Source organism: Salvelinus fontinalis, unplaced genomic scaffold, assembly GCF_029448725.1.
Source record: "Salvelinus fontinalis isolate EN_2023a unplaced genomic scaffold, ASM2944872v1 scaffold_0738, whole genome shotgun sequence".
NCBI classification, from domain to species: domain Eukaryota; kingdom Metazoa; phylum Chordata; class Actinopteri; order Salmoniformes; family Salmonidae; genus Salvelinus; species Salvelinus fontinalis.
This window is the reverse complement of record NW_026600947.1, coordinates 52,719-65,542: the sequence shown is the minus strand read 5'-3', so window position 1 is coordinate 65,542 and position 12,824 is coordinate 52,719. Positions and strand designations below refer to the sequence as shown.

The window sequence follows — 12,824 nt, the reverse complement described above, 5'->3', positions numbered from 1 at the left end:
TGCAGAGACGGTACTTACTGGGGTTAAACAGATCTCCAACCTCCTCTTCTTCCTCCAATGTGACAGTAACCTCCCCCTCCTCTTTCACACCAAAAACTACATCCTCCTCTTTCTCATCTTCCTCCTCTTTAACTCTGAACGCGTCCTCCTCTTCTTTCACTGAAACGTCTTCCTCTTTCACTGTAACAGCCTCACCCTCTACTTCTTGTTTTACTGTGACATCCTCTTCTTCCTCCTCCTCTTTCACGACAATGTTCAGCCACAGACCTCCTTTCTCCGTCCAGCAGACCTTATCCTCTTCTTTAACAGGAGGGGAGAAGTTTATGGAGCTCATGTTCGGGGATGTTAGCTAGCTAGCTATCATTAGCGACTAGGCTAGTGCTAATTTAACCAGTCAGCTACTATAGCTGACTAATACAAAATAACGTAATATTAAATAGGTTAACAAGTAGATACGACCTAAGTGTGTCGAAAACACAGCAGCTAATATACACCGAAAGCGTATAAATAGCTTGACTCGTTCGGCTATGTTGGCTAGCAAGCTACCGAGGTGGTTGACGAGCTGTTTATGAAGAACCGTCCACTAGATTATACGTCACGCTGGCAGCGTCGCCTGAAAGACGCACATCGCCGTCTGCTGACTGGAGGGGAAACGCAGTTGAGGATCATATTTTATTTTCAGACAAAGATTATTGTAAATGGATGTAATTAAATAATACCATTATATTGAGACATACAAAGACAGGAATATGTTGATTGATTAGTGCGAATAAAAAATGGTTACTACAGCACATTTAAGGCAGTTACATTAAGTCAAACTAAATCTAAATAAGTAGCAAGCTACTGTAGGTCCATACTGCTCCAACATGGTGGAACAATACATCATGTAGATGTATATAATGAACAGACTAGGTCTATACTGCTGCTACATGGTGTAACAATACATCATGTATATAATGAACAGACTAGGTCTATACTGCTCCTACATGGTGTAACAATACATCATGTAGATGTATATAATGAACAGTCTAGGTCTATACTGCTCCTACATGGTGTAACAATACATCATGTAGATGTATATAATGAACAGACTAGGTCTATACTGCTCATGTAGATGTCATTATGGGGTATTGTGATGTCATTACATAATCATGTGGGACTTTAAGGCAATGCTGTTGTTGGTGAGTAAATTGTTTTACTCCACTGCTTCCTACACTTTAAGTAAAGTGAAGGCGACTATTTGAGCCTCAGCCTTGATTTCAAATTTTATGGAATGTTAATAACTTTCATTGTCTTCAATGAAAAATGACCTTTCAAAAATGGAATGCAACATTGTATGGAACATTACTGTCAAGTGACTTGATGTCTACGGTGCCAAAGAGATTGATAGGTGGGAGTGTTGGGAGTGTCCAGTGTGTTTAATTTTAACGATAATAATGTCAAAATCCCACTTTTAACAACCATCAGAACTGGATAAAAAAAGGTTGCATCCCAACGTGGCAATAAACACAAAGTGACGCGTCACAATGAACTCAAACGGTTTACCATTGGAACACTTGATGTAATTAAATCAAACGTTTTACCATTGGAACACTTGATGTAATTAAATCAAACGTTTTACCATTGGGACGCTTGATGTAATTAAATCAAACGTTTTACCATTGGAACACTTGATGTAATTAAATCAAACGTTTTGCCATTGGAACACTTGATGTAATTAAATCAAACGTTTTACTATTGGAACACTTGATGTAATTAAATCAAACGTTTTACCATTGGAACACTTGATGTAATTAAATCAAACGTTTTACCATTGGCACACTTGATGTAATTAAATCAAACGTTTTACCATTGGCACACTTGATGTAATTAAATCAAACGTTTTACCATTGGCACACTTGATGTAATTAAATCAAACGTTTTACCATTGGAACACTTGATGTAATCAAATCAAACGTTTTACCATTGGAACACTTGATGTAATTAAATCAAACGGTTTACCATTGGGACGCTTGATGTAATTAAATCAAACGTTTTACCATTGGAACGCTTGATGTAATTAAATCAAACGTTTTACCATTGGGACGCTTGATGTAATTAAATCAAACGTTTTACCATTGGAACGCTTGATGTAATTAAATCAAACGTTTTGCCATTGGAACACTTGATGTAATTAAATCAAACGTTTTACCATTGGAACGCTTGATGTAATTAAATCAAACGTTTTACCTTTGGGACGCTTGATGTAATTAAATCAAACGTTTTACCATTGGCACACTTGATGTAATTAAATCAAACGTTTTACCATTGGAACGCTTGATGTAATTAAATCAAACGTTTTACAATTGGAACACTTGATTCACATTCTCCATGGTTGTCTCCAGCATGCTAAAACGTTCACAGCTGGCGATCCCTCATCGTGATTGGTTGTTCCCCACCATTTGCAACAACGTCACTGAGCACCATCACTATCTTTCCTTCGTGGATCTCCTGCATGTTTACATATCTGGCATTACTCATCTCATATGTATATACTGTATTCTATCCTATTCTACTGTATCTTAGTCTATGTATTACTCATCTCATATGTATATACTGTATTCTATCCTATTCTACTGTATCTTAGTCTATGTATTACTCATCTCATATGTATATACTGTATTCTATTCATTAACAAATACTAAGAGGAACCAAGAATCTGTTGATTGGTCAGTCATTGGGTTCATTTGTTGAAGTCAAATCAAGCTTTATTTATGCAGCACATTTCAGACATGGATGCAACACAATGGCTTCACAGGAGAAAACAATGAAAATAAACTGAAATATTGAGGATAAAAAAACGAAGAACAACTGAAAGACTAATGAGCATTGCAAAGGAAATGCCATTGATTAAAAAATTAACAATATGATGCTACATCCAACCCAAAACATAACTTGTTTTTTAGGAGGGGCTCTGAAAGACACTACGGGGGCATCGATTGAAAATTGACTGGTAACAACTGGGACCTAAAAGACACCCACCATGACACCCACTAAATCTACCCAAGAAGAGGCAAACAAAAGAAAAACCCACACCAAACTTAAAGACATTAACGACAGGAAGTAAACCAAAAAGGTGGAGCAACTAAAGGTGTTGACTCTCCACATCTATCAAGACAACTGGAGCACTGGGTCAGACACTCTTAAATAGAACCTGGACCAGCTCAGGTGAAAAACCTTCCCACTAACAAGATGGACAAGCCAGCACAGGTGTAACACATACTGACTAACGAGGTGACACCAATCCGTGCGCCCAACGTGCTAACGAGCTATACTGGCTAAACGAGCTAGATGTGATAACGTCCAACCTCAAAACATAAATGGAAAAACCAAAGAATGTAACACTTTCCCCCCTAAAACAACAAATAGATCCTATATTTTCCCCCACAAGCTTCTAGAACTCTTCCTAAAACTCACTTAGTTCTAGAACTCTCGTCCCCTTGGAACAAAATAAATTGTGATCCATGGCAACGCACTGGCTAAACGCAAAACTTGTTGACTGCCCACCCTTGAGACAATCAGCAACCAACACCTGCAATATCCGTAGTAACTTTCCACCTCACTGCGGAGAATCTCTCTCTTTTCAGGGTTCACTCGATAGGCATGTTGTTGGATCGGGGCCCAGTCCCCAATGTCATGCATTTGGGTTAGCACATCTGAGAATGAATCCTGATATTCTAAAAGCAGGGCAACATTGTCAATATAATTGTACACAAAAATGTTCAGCTGGTTGCATAAATAATTATGATTACTAAATGTTACTTAATTGTAAATATGAAAATCAAAACCAAATGGACACCCCTTAGTTAATATGTAGTGGCAATAATTAACTTAATGGTGAGGCATGGAATAATAAAACATGTATCTTTTGTCAGGCTGAATGTTTGAAATATGAGGTGATTTGAGTCATGCTTCTTCAGTAGTGGACTAAAGACAATTAGCATTTGAATGTTGTCAACAAATACTGGAGTGATGTCAGATTGTTAATAAAATTGATTATAGACCAAATTATCATACTGCTTTCATGTGTGTATATACACAAACATCTGCAACAATTATCATATTACATGTATTTTTTTAAACAAGCAGCTTTTTCAACTTGTAGAAAACATCTAGCTACATTTGAAGTGCTGCATTTTGATTAAAGTGGGTCACCAACGCAGTAAGTGTAACACAGCTCTTTTTTTGTTAGTCACTTTTTGTTAAATAATACTCTTTCAATTCAGAGCCTGGATTTTCCCTGAGGCTAATATCCATCTCATGCTGCAATCAATTGAACAGGGCAAACGATTAGGATAATCATTAAAATACTCCTACTACAATGTTAAAACATTCTATATTGTGACATCATTAAAATACCCATACTACAATGTTGAAACATTCCACATTGTGACATCATTAAAATACTCCTACTACAATGTTAAAACATTCTACATTGTGACATCATTAAAATACCCATACTACAATGTTAAAACATTCTACATTGTGACATCATTAAAATACTCCTACTACAATGTTAAAACATTCTACATTGTGACATTATTTCATTGATATCATGAAACAACTTCTTCATGTATGTATTTTCTGATGTTTGATCAGAGATCTTTTATCAGAGTATCTCTTGTCACATTGATCACAGCTATGAGGTTTCTCTCCTGTGTGTGTTCTCTGGTGTCGAATCAGATGGGTTGATGTAGTAAAACTCATCCCACATTGATCACAGCTATAAGGTTTCTCTCCTGTGTGTGTTCTCTGGTGTGAAGTCAGCTGGCTAGATGTAGGAAAACTCTTCCCACATTGATCACAGATATAAGGCTTCTCTCCTGTGTGTGTTCTCTGGTGTACAGTCAGATAGCAAGATGTAGTAAAACTCTTCTCACATTGATCACAGCTATAAGGTTTCTCTCCTGTGTGTGTTCTCTGGTGTCGAATCAGATGGCTTGATGTAGTAAAACTCATCCCACATTGATCACAGCTATAAGGTTTCTCTCCTGTGTGTGTTCTCTGGTGTATTTTAAGTTCTGATGAAGATGTGCAACCTTTCCCACAGTCAGAGCAGCAATGAGATTTCTTCCCTGTGGTTCTCTGCTGGTGTTTCAACTTTGAGAGACTCTTCTCTGCCTCCTCAGCATCATGAGGTTGTTGAGGCTGCCCAGAGGATCCACAATAGTCACATCTCTCTCCTGTGTGAACAACAAGTCAGACAGATGGTTTAAGGCCCACAACAGCAGAAATCCACTGTAAAAGGTGATGTGTAGCCATGATGTTGTACAAACAATGACTTCTGTAATGAATGTTCATTATTTGACATTTGTCTTAAGATTGTCAAGTGAACAACAATAGTCATATAACGTGTAAGGTAACTTATTTGAAAAGTCATTACTTCATTAAATTGCTCAACATTTGTCATGATTATTTAAAGCAGTTCATTTGTATCCGCTCTCTCGTTGGACTTCGGCCGCATATTTTCCCCCATTTTCTTCAAATCTGAAAACGTTAAAGCCACGCACATTTCCTGAAGAATTGCAAAGTCACAATAAGGATGTAGCAATTGCATATGTCCCCTATAAAGCCAAACATCAGTTCAAAACCTGCAGAGTTTGTGCCTTTGTTTTTAAGACACTACTTACTAGTGTTAATCAGGGCCCGTTCATCGTTAGACCCATTGGATGCCTTAAGATGCGTTTGGGAAACCGAGCCCAGATATCCAGTTTCCTCATCTTCATCCTCCCCCTCCTCCTCTTTCACTCCAAAAACAGAATCTTCCTCTTTCTCCTCCTCTTTCACTGTAACATCCTCCTCCTCTTTCACTCTGAACGCATCTTCCTCTTCTTTCACTGAAACGTCTTTCTCTTCTTCTTTCACTGTAACAGCCTCACCGTCTACCTGTTTTTGTATTTTGACATCCTCTCCCTCCTCTTTCACGACAATGTTTAGCCACATAACCTCTTTCTTCGTCCAGCAGATCTCCTCTTCTTTAGGAGAGTAGCTTAGTGACCGCATGGTCGGGGATGTTAGCTAGGCTAATGCTAACTTAACCAGCCCGCTAACTGACTAATAACTACAACACCGTAAATATGAAATTAAATCGACAACTAACTAGACGACAGACGAGGGTTTAAAACACAGTGGCTAATATACACTAAAGCGTCTAAAGAGCTTTATTGGTTCGGCTATTTTGGCTAGCAAGCTACCGAGGTTGCTGACTGTCTGTTGCTGCTGTTGAAAGAAGCGTTCCGTCCACTAGATTATACGTCACGGTAGCAGCATTGCCTTAAAGTCGCAGACCGCCATCTGCTGACTGGAGTGGGTAACGCAGTTAAGAAAAACGTATATTTTATTTTCAGACAAAAAGTTAAAGGATAGGAGTCAGGGACGTCACTAGAACTAAAATGTTAATTACCCCCCCCCCCCCCCTAAATAAATCAATATCAGTCAATATATTTTTTCTGTGATTTCTTTTTTTTGTCAACCGTTTCATCGCATCTTAAACTTCTTACCGGTCCGGCACTAGGGCCGGGGGAGGCTGCTGCTTCACTAGTGACTGTTAGACTTTCTTCAGCAAAGATCCCTGAAAGAAATACTTCGAGAGAGGGGTACCACTACACAGAACTGAACTGGATCAAAGATGGTGGACAGAAATACTAGGAGAGAGGGGTACGCCTACACAGAACTGAATCAAAGATGGCGGACAGAAATACTAGGATGGAAGCAAATGTAAGGGATTATAACGTCATAACTAATCATGCAAAAAACATGTACAGTTGACAGGAATGTTAGTTCATGTAGAGACAAACGATTATGCATTTTTTTTAATCATAGTTCATTAACGAAAATCGTGATTTAGCCAACTAGCTGACTAGCTAACATTAGTCAGCTAGCTGACTAGCTAACATTAACCAGCTAACATTAGCCAGCTAGCTGACTAGCTAACATTAACCAGCTAGCTGACTAGCTAACATTAGCCAGCTAGCTGACTAGCTAACATTAGCCAGCTAGCTTTATGGGTGTTGTGACATGAGTACAAAATTGTAATTCTGGTTGTTTTAGGGACTCCTGAAACAACCAGCAAACCAGGCTGTCGTTTTGGGAAACAGTGGATGTATAGAATCTAGCTAGCTGAAGAATTTACTGCAAATTGAATGTACAATTCTGTAAGCTTGCCTTGCTGATATTTACCATGCAGATATATGAAATAACATAGCTAGCTATGTTCTTGCTTATTGTGTAGTAGATGATTAAAATACCTCTATGCCTATGGATGTGTAGCTAGCTATCTAGCCGATCTGTGTATGGACCCAAACGTTTGGTATACATATTAGTTCAGAACCTAGCTATGAACCTCAGCTATCATAGCCAGTTGCATCAACTTCAAAACAGCCTGAATGACATTAATGAAGCCTATGGATTGAGTAGAATATAATATCATGTTGTGCCAAGGATGCAAGTCATATATACATATAGTTATTACCATGCATGAGATCCCCACATTGTAGCCTGTACATTTAATATATTCACTGATCATGTGCTCTACCTTGGAAAATAAAGGTGCAGTTTAGGTATGAATGTCTTTGAGATGATTTTTCAGTCATATCCAATACCAGGAGTATCAAATTACAGTCTTTGAATGACGCTGTGTCTTCATGTATGTATTACAATTATACACTTCAACAGTGTTTATCAATCTTGGTCCTGGGACATCAATGGTTACACATTGTAACTAATAGACTAGAAACAGGATTTAACTAGTTAATTCATATATACAGAAATATAATGTTAAAAACAGAACACTACACTTCCTATGCATCATGTAAATACTCCAACACCGGTTCATCGCAACATCTAATGCCCTTCATCTGCATGATCTGATAAACACAGGATAGGTGGAGTATTTCATCACATTACACTTCATTTCAACCAGTAGAGAATGTGAAACGCTTGATTGAAAAGCTCATTATCCAAGTGTTATAAATACAAGTTTTATCTGTACTTCAATGCACATCTGTTGTGCATTATAAAAACAGAGGAAGAAAGAGGAGGTGGCGAGAGAGGTGTAAAAGACAGAAAGGGAAAGAGGTAAGCACATAGGAGCAGGGAAGGCAGCACATGATTAAGGAATCACAGTGCTACATAAATATTCTCTCAGTTCATCACAATTACATAACAGTGTCTCTAGTCGGCCCAAAGGTTATCTTCAAAGCAGGTGAGGTGGCGATGATGAGACTGGGGGTTGGCATCCTCTCACATCAAAACATATCTGCAGACGAGAGACAGATGGAGAGAGAGAGAGCATGTTTAAGCCTTGTGTTTTTAGTTTTTATTCTAACATTGTTAGTCATCAATCAGGAGGTGAAATGCAAAACTGACCTTGGATCATTAACTCTGGGACTACTGCATCTATCTGTATTTCAATGTAAAGCATCTCTTTAATAATACTTCCTGTATAATATAAACTGACCTGGGATCATTAACTCTGGGACTACTGCATCTGTCTGTATTTCAATGTAAAGCATCTCTTTAATAATACTTCCTGTTGTCCTGACCAAGTGACCTCTCACCTCTGATCATGCTGTGCCCTCTATGTAGCCAGTCCAGATGCAGGAGGGGTTCACCGACACAGCTGATATAACCTAGAGGACTTAGGGAGAAGGGGAGAGAGGGATGAAGTGAAGGAGAGAGACTGTTATTGAGAAAATAAGGTAGTTAAAGCCACAGTGTTCAACAGGAATCTGTGTGTGGCCTCACCTGGTGTCCACACCACACTAAGTGGCTGCAGAGTACTTTATGCTGAAAAACATGAACGGACCCACAAGTACAAACAATATAGCGTAGTTATAGAAATAATGAAGTGTCTTACTATTCTCCATGGTTGGCCCTCTTGCCTATTCTTTGAAAGTGGAAGGAGACACAGTTCTATACACCTGAGGCTGCTTACTGCACAACACAATCCATCAATCAGATTGATACATGAGTGTGTAGGTGTGGGTTATAGGGTGTCTAATTGTTCTACATTTCTTCAATATGGGTGATTTAAAATAGCCTGTTTTGTTTTTGCACAGACATCATACCCTTACCTAAACAGCACCCTCACCTGAGAAGTAGAAATCAAAGGGAGAGAAACTGTGAATTGAATAACTGCAGTTGGCATAGCTAAGTAAATGGAAGAATACTCTTATTGCAATGTGAATGGCTCTTAAAAGAGCCTTTGGTTGTGCATAGTGTAGTCTATGGTGTTGCCAGGGAACAGCACCCTCTTAAAAGAGCCTTTGGTTGAGCATAGTGTAGTCTATGGTGTTGCTAGGGAACAGCACCCTCTTAAAAGGAGGAGGTGAAGATCTCCTGCACACGGATTGCCTCTCTTGCTGCGTTGTTGGACCCCATCCTTGAAACATCCTGCAGAGCAGCAGACTCCTCCTCTGGGACACGGCGGCGAGCTGCAGATCCCCTCCTGGTCCTCGTGTCCATCCTCATGAAGTTACGCAGGACACAGGTAGCCTTCACACACCTGAATTCCTCCAGGAGGCAGTCCCAGATGACCCTGGTCACCCAACCTTGCAGTGCCCTACACGGTAACTGTAGGCAATCGTTTTGAAGGAATCTCCAGTTACAAGGTATCTGTAGGAATATGGAAGACAATGTAATTATTAGACTGTTACATCAACAGGTCATTGTGGATTACTAAAGTATAATATCCCTGATAACAAATCATGATAACATTGGATTGATAGATGCATGGGCACACATATGTACATGTGTAGCATGTGACAATAACAGGATCATATCAAGGATGGCATCACAAATTAATACATTAATACCACTTGAAGCTTGATGAGTTGATCATTTGAATCAGCTGTGCAGTGCTGAGGCAAAAACAACAATGTGCCTCTTTGAGTCCCCAGGACTGAGAACCACTGCTCTTCATTGGAACCTCTTCATATGTAGACTGGCTTTCATAGCACTCTTTATCTGAGGACAGAAAACCTCACAAGAAACAGACTTCATTATAGTCAAATTACACCACACTGAATATTATGTTACTATTATCTCCGTCCTCACTTCTAGGGACAGGAACTACACAAAAACTCCTCTCTCACTGATAGTTGGGGCTGCTATCCTTTCACCCTCCATGGCTGTTAGCTAGCTACCTACAAATGCATTTGGAGTTTGTTTTTTACAGTGATAAATACATCAAGATAGCTATTATGAAGTTAGATAGCTGGTGATATTTAATTCACTTAGCTATCTATCTATACAGTATTTGAAGTTGGTTAGATAGCTAGCTAGCCAACTAGTTAGCTCGTTTAGCAGCTCATTTGAGTTAGCCTGCACTGTAGCTAGTTAGCTAATAATACATCGTTGTTTCTTTACATTTCCAAAATCTATTTACTTACTTGAATAGGTTCTCCCAGCCATGTGGACAACTGGAAACAGGGCAGCAAAGTTTGTCACCAGAGCGTTTTAGAGGATATTACTATTGAACTATGTACCCATTTAATAACCAGACCTTCATACAAACTTGCTCTGCTGAATTCTTGACAGAGTCACAACGGGCAGCCTAAGCGGCATCTAGTCCATCTGCTGACTGGACGCAGTTGAGTAAAATGTACATTTTATTTTCAGACAACAAGTTAAAGGGTAGGAAGCATGAGTTTTTAGCAATTAGCAAGACACCCCCAATAAAGGAATGGTTCTGCGCCTCCATGCTCTGGACACTACGCTGACAGACACAGCAAACCTTTTTGCCACAGCTCGCATTGATGTGCCATCCTGGATAAACTGCAATACCTGAGCCACTTGTGTGGGTTGTAGACTCCGTCTCATGCTACCACTAGAGTGAAAGCACCGCCAGCATTCAAAAGTGACCAAAACATCAGCCAGGAAGCATAGGAACTGAGAAGTGGTCTGTGGTCACCACCTGCAGAACCATTCCTTTATTGGGGGTGTCTTGCTAATTGCCTATAATTTCCACCTTTTGTCTATTCCATTTGCACAACAGCATGTGAAATTTATTGTCAATCAGTGTTGCTTCCTAAGTGGACAGTTTGATTTCAGAGAAGTGTGATTGACTTGGAGTTACATTGTGTTGTTTAAGTGTTCCCTTTATTTTTTTGAGCAGTGTATATAGCCTAGAAACCTGGATGATTAGTGTGTATATTGACATAGTGGAAGATATACTGAATTGAAAAGTGATACTAAACCACTACTACTATTTATACTTCATTTATACTGTTTTTCATACTAAGACCAAGAGATATATTTTTTGTCTAAAAAAAATGTTAGGTGTATTTAAAAGAAGAACAAATTCTTATTTACAATGATGGTTGTTACATGACAGATTTTTACCCTGTCAGCTCGGGGATTCGATCCAGCAACATTTTCAGTTACTGGCCCTACGCTCTAACCACCTGCTGCCCCAACAATGTGTTGCTTTTGCAAGAGTCGGTCGTTGGGTTCATTCATTTCGCAATATGTTCAAATCAAGCTTTATTTATACAGAACATTTCAGGCATGGCTTCACAGAAAGAAAAAGAGAAGGGTAAAAACAAGATTAAATGGAAGACTAATGAGCATTTTAAGGAAATTACATTTGATTAAAATATTAACAATATGATGCAATTTCCAAGCCAATATATAAGCATGTTTTACTCCATTGTTTCTTGTTACGTTCCCCAGCAAGAAAACATAAATGTCCCTTCAATAGAAGAGGGAACTAACAAAGAGTCCCTGACAACAACCACAACTAAACATGTGGGGTTTTAGGAGGGGTTCTGAAAGACACTATGGGGGTGTCCATTGCAACTGTCCATTGCATTGTAACAACAACTGGGACCTAAAAGACACCCACCACTCAAAACATAAATGGAAAAACCAAAGTCTGTAACACCTTCCCCTTAGGACAACAAATATACACTGCTCAAAAAAATAAAGGGAACACTTAAACAACACAATGTAACTCCAAGTCAATCTCACTTCTGTGAAATCAAACTGTCCACTTAGGAAGCAACACTGATTGACAATAAATTTCACATGCTGTTGTGCAAATGGAATAGACAAAAGGTGGAAATTATAGGCAATTAGCAAGACACCCCCCAAAACAGGAGTGATTCTGCAGGTGGTGACCACAGACCACTTCTCAGTTCCTATGCTTCCTGGCTGATGTTTTGGTCACTTTTGAATGCTGGCGGTGCTCTCACTCTAGTGGTAGCATGAGACGGAGTCTACAACCCACACAAGTGGCTCAGGTAGTGCAGTTCATCCAGGATGGCACATCAATGCAAACTGTGGAAAAAAGGTTTGCTGTGTCTGTCAGCGTAGTGTCCAGAGCATGCAGGCGCTACCAGGAGACAGGCCAGTACATCAGGAGACGTGGAGGAGGCTGTAGGAGGGCAACAACCCAGCAGCAGGACCGCTACCTCCGCCTTTGTGCAAGGAGGAGCACTACCAGCGCCCTGCAAAATGACCTCCAGCAGGCCACAAATGTGCATGTGTCAGCATATGGTCTCACAAGGGGTCTGAGGATCTCATCTCGGTACCTAATGGCAGTCAGGCTACCTCTGGCGAGCACATGGAGGGCTGTGCGGCCCCACAAAGAAATGCCACCCCACACCATGACTGACCCATCGCCAAACCGGTCATGCTGGAGGATGTTGCAGGCAGCAGAACGTTCTCCACGGCGTCTCCAGACTCTGTCACGTCTGTCACATGTGCTCATGTGCTCAGTGTGAACCTGCTTTCATCTGTGAAGAGCACAGGGCGCCAGTGGCGAATTTGCCAATCTTGGTGTT

General features: G+C 39.8%; 3 protein-coding genes across 4 annotated transcripts in view; 1 reads left to right on the top strand and 2 right to left on the bottom strand.

Moving 5' to 3' along the window:
• LOC129847156 (zinc finger protein ZFP2-like) overlaps positions 1 to 12,824 on the bottom strand; it is a 69,067-nt gene that overhangs the window by 4,832 nt on the left and 51,411 nt on the right. Inside the window, exon 1 of one of the 2 annotated variants that reach the window (XR_008758392.1) lies at positions 19 to 594. The exons of the other annotated variant lie outside the window; for it this stretch is intronic. The gene's annotated coding sequence lies outside the window, so the exon portion shown is untranslated. Of the gene's footprint in view, positions 1 to 18; positions 595 to 12,824 lie in introns of those variants that run through there. 2 annotated transcript variants of the gene reach the window in all.
• Positions 1 to 12,824, top strand: part of LOC129847160 (zinc finger protein 239-like) — a 55,875-nt gene that overhangs the window by 8,285 nt on the left and 34,766 nt on the right. The window lies entirely within an intron of this gene.
• On the bottom strand, positions 2,735 to 6,403 carry LOC129847161 (zinc finger protein 502-like). Its single transcript, XM_055914975.1, has 2 exons — positions 5,670 to 6,403; positions 2,735 to 5,222 (listed from the first exon to the last, which is right to left on the bottom strand). Exons 1-2 carry the CDS (start codon positions 6,040 to 6,042, stop codon positions 4,609 to 4,611), a joined length of 987 nt encoding a protein of 328 aa, XP_055770950.1. The 5' UTR covers positions 6,043 to 6,403; the 3' UTR covers positions 2,735 to 4,608.